Raw genomic sequence first — 2,218 nt, 5'->3', positions numbered from 1 at the left:
GGCTAGGTGAACAAATCATAAATTCTAGGCAGCATGGGGGCGCGCTGACAAGGAAGGGTGATGGTAACGCAAGTTGAAAGTTAGACTGTGGCCAAATGGTGAAGGGCCTTGAATGCCATGTTAGGAAATCAGGGTCACCGGGGGCAGGGAAGCAGGGCAGTGATGTGGATGGGTTAGTGTTTTTAGCCCCGGCCCTCTGGGCATGAGGGGACCAGACGGGGGCAGAGAATCTGGTGAGGAGGCCTGGCTGCGAGGAGGAGGGTGAGAGAGAGGAGGCCCGGATGGAGGCTCTTCTCCGCTGGGTCTCCCCTGAGTCTGAGTCTACTCTCTCTGTGTTTCAGAACCCGACAGCAGCCTGGGGCTGAAGCATGGCCATGAGGGCAGGTGGACAGTGCTGAAGAACCGGCCTGGCTCCAGTGGCCTCGAAAGGACCCCAGCCCTCGAGAACCCCAGCCCACAGCCCTCTGCTGCCCACAGGATGGGAGCCTGGGGGCTGGGAGCCCGGCCATGAGGGATTACTGCTCCTCCCCACGAAAGGCCAGCCCTGAACCCCCCAGGCACACCCCTGCCCCAAGCCCAGGCATGGACTCTAGACACAGTAACCCCAGTGGAACTGGGGAAGGGGCCTCCTGCTCTGAGGATCCTGGCAGGAGTTTGGCCTGCCCATCCCTGACCTGCATCCCTCCCCAAGAGGCAGCCACGAAAGAGACAGTGGGAGCACTTGGAGCCTCCATCTCAGGGACACCAGAAGTCACCTCCTCTGGGAAGCCAGAGCATGTGTCTTCGGTGAAAACTGACCCCTCATCCTTGGAGAGCAGAAAGCCTGTGTTCTTGGAGAAGCTGGACTCCACGCCTTCAAAGCAGGCAGATTCCACTGGCAGAGAAAAGGAAGATGCCGGGTCCTTGAGAAAGGCAGGTCCCATGTTCACAGGAAAGGCAGAGCCTGCCGTCTTGGGAAAGGGGGATCCGGTGGCTTCTGGAAGGATGGATCCTGGAACCCCAAAAAAGGAAGATCCTGTATCCTCGGCCAAAGTGGGCCCTGCATGCCCAAAACAGGAGGAGCCCAGGTGTTCGGGACAGAAGCTCCTTGTGTCCTCAGAAGAGGTGGGTTCTGCACCCGCGGGCGAGGCAGATCTTGTGTCCTTGGGAAGGAGAGACCCTGGGCCCGCAGGGAAGGCGGACCCCAGGTCCCTGGAATATGCCCCGCCTGCAGCTGCAGGAAAGACAGATCCTGGCTCCTTGGCAATGCTGACTCCAAGGTCGCCGGTCAACATGGAGCCCGTGTCCCATGGAACAGTGGCTCCGGGGGCGACAGGAAGGGGCCGGCCCGTGGAGATGACAGATCCTGTCTCCATGGGAAATGCGGACACAGTGTCCTCTACAGAAGAGGACCCTCGGTTCCCGGGAATGATGGCGCCCGCCTCCTCAGGAAAGGGAGCTCCCACGTCTGTGAGCATGACAACAGCCGGGCCTGCTGGGCAGGCGGACGCTGGCTCGTTGAGCAAGGTGGGCCCAGTGCCTCTGGGGAAGGTGGATCCCGTGTCCTCGGAAAAGCCAGAGCCCCTGTCTCCCGGGCAGGCTGAACTGGCATCCGTGGCAAAGACAGGAGCTGTATCCCCAGAAAAGGAGGACTCGGCGTCTTCCCGAAAAGTGGACCCCCCCATTTCTGTGGGAAACAGAAAAACATCACCTGCTGGGAAAGTGAACCCTGAGTCTTTAGGAAAGACAGACCCTGTGCCCTCGGTCCCAGGAGACCCCACGTTCTTGGGAACAGCGGGACCCTCGTCTTCTGTAAAAACTGGGGCAGTGGCTGAGGGGAAAGCAGCGCCGCTGTCCTCAGAGAGAGCAGGCCCTGTGGCCTCTGGAAAAGTGGGTCCCACCATCTCAGGGAAGGCGGACCCCGCCCTGGGCAGGGTGGACCCTGGGAGCAGGGGGGAAGCGGACTCCGTGTCTTCAGGAAAGGTGGCGCCCCCAGCTCTAGGGAAAACAGCCCTGGCACCCGCGGGAAAAGCCGATGCCGGCCCGGAGGGAAAGGTGGGTGCTCGGCCTCCAGAGAAGGGGAATCCTGTGAACTCCACAAAGGTGGGCCCCGGGGCCTCGGGGAACGCAGACACAAAGCGCCCTGAGCACGAGGGCACCACTGCATCAGGAAACGCAGAGGCTGCGTCTCTGCAGAAGGAGCAACCACTGGCCCTGGAGAGGGAGGATCCTGGAGCCT

At 61.4% G+C, this 2,218-nt stretch overlaps 1 protein-coding gene across 1 annotated transcript in view; it reads left to right on the top strand.

Annotated features, from left to right (window-relative positions):
- Window positions 1–2,218, top strand: part of GPRIN1 (G protein regulated inducer of neurite outgrowth 1) — an 8,378-nt gene that overhangs the window by 1,720 nt on the left and 4,440 nt on the right. Inside the window, exon 2 of the mRNA XM_023752732.1 lies at window positions 385–2,082. Coding sequence (XP_023608500.1) covers window positions 385–2,082 — 1,698 coding nt within the window. The remainder of the gene's footprint in view (window positions 1–384; window positions 2,083–2,218) is intronic.

Source organism: Myotis lucifugus, unplaced genomic scaffold, assembly GCF_000147115.1.
Source record: "Myotis lucifugus unplaced genomic scaffold, Myoluc2.0 scaffold_1, whole genome shotgun sequence".
Classification (NCBI taxonomy): Eukaryota; Metazoa; Chordata; class Mammalia; order Chiroptera; family Vespertilionidae; genus Myotis; species Myotis lucifugus.
This window is presented reverse-complemented; position numbering and strand designations above follow the sequence as displayed.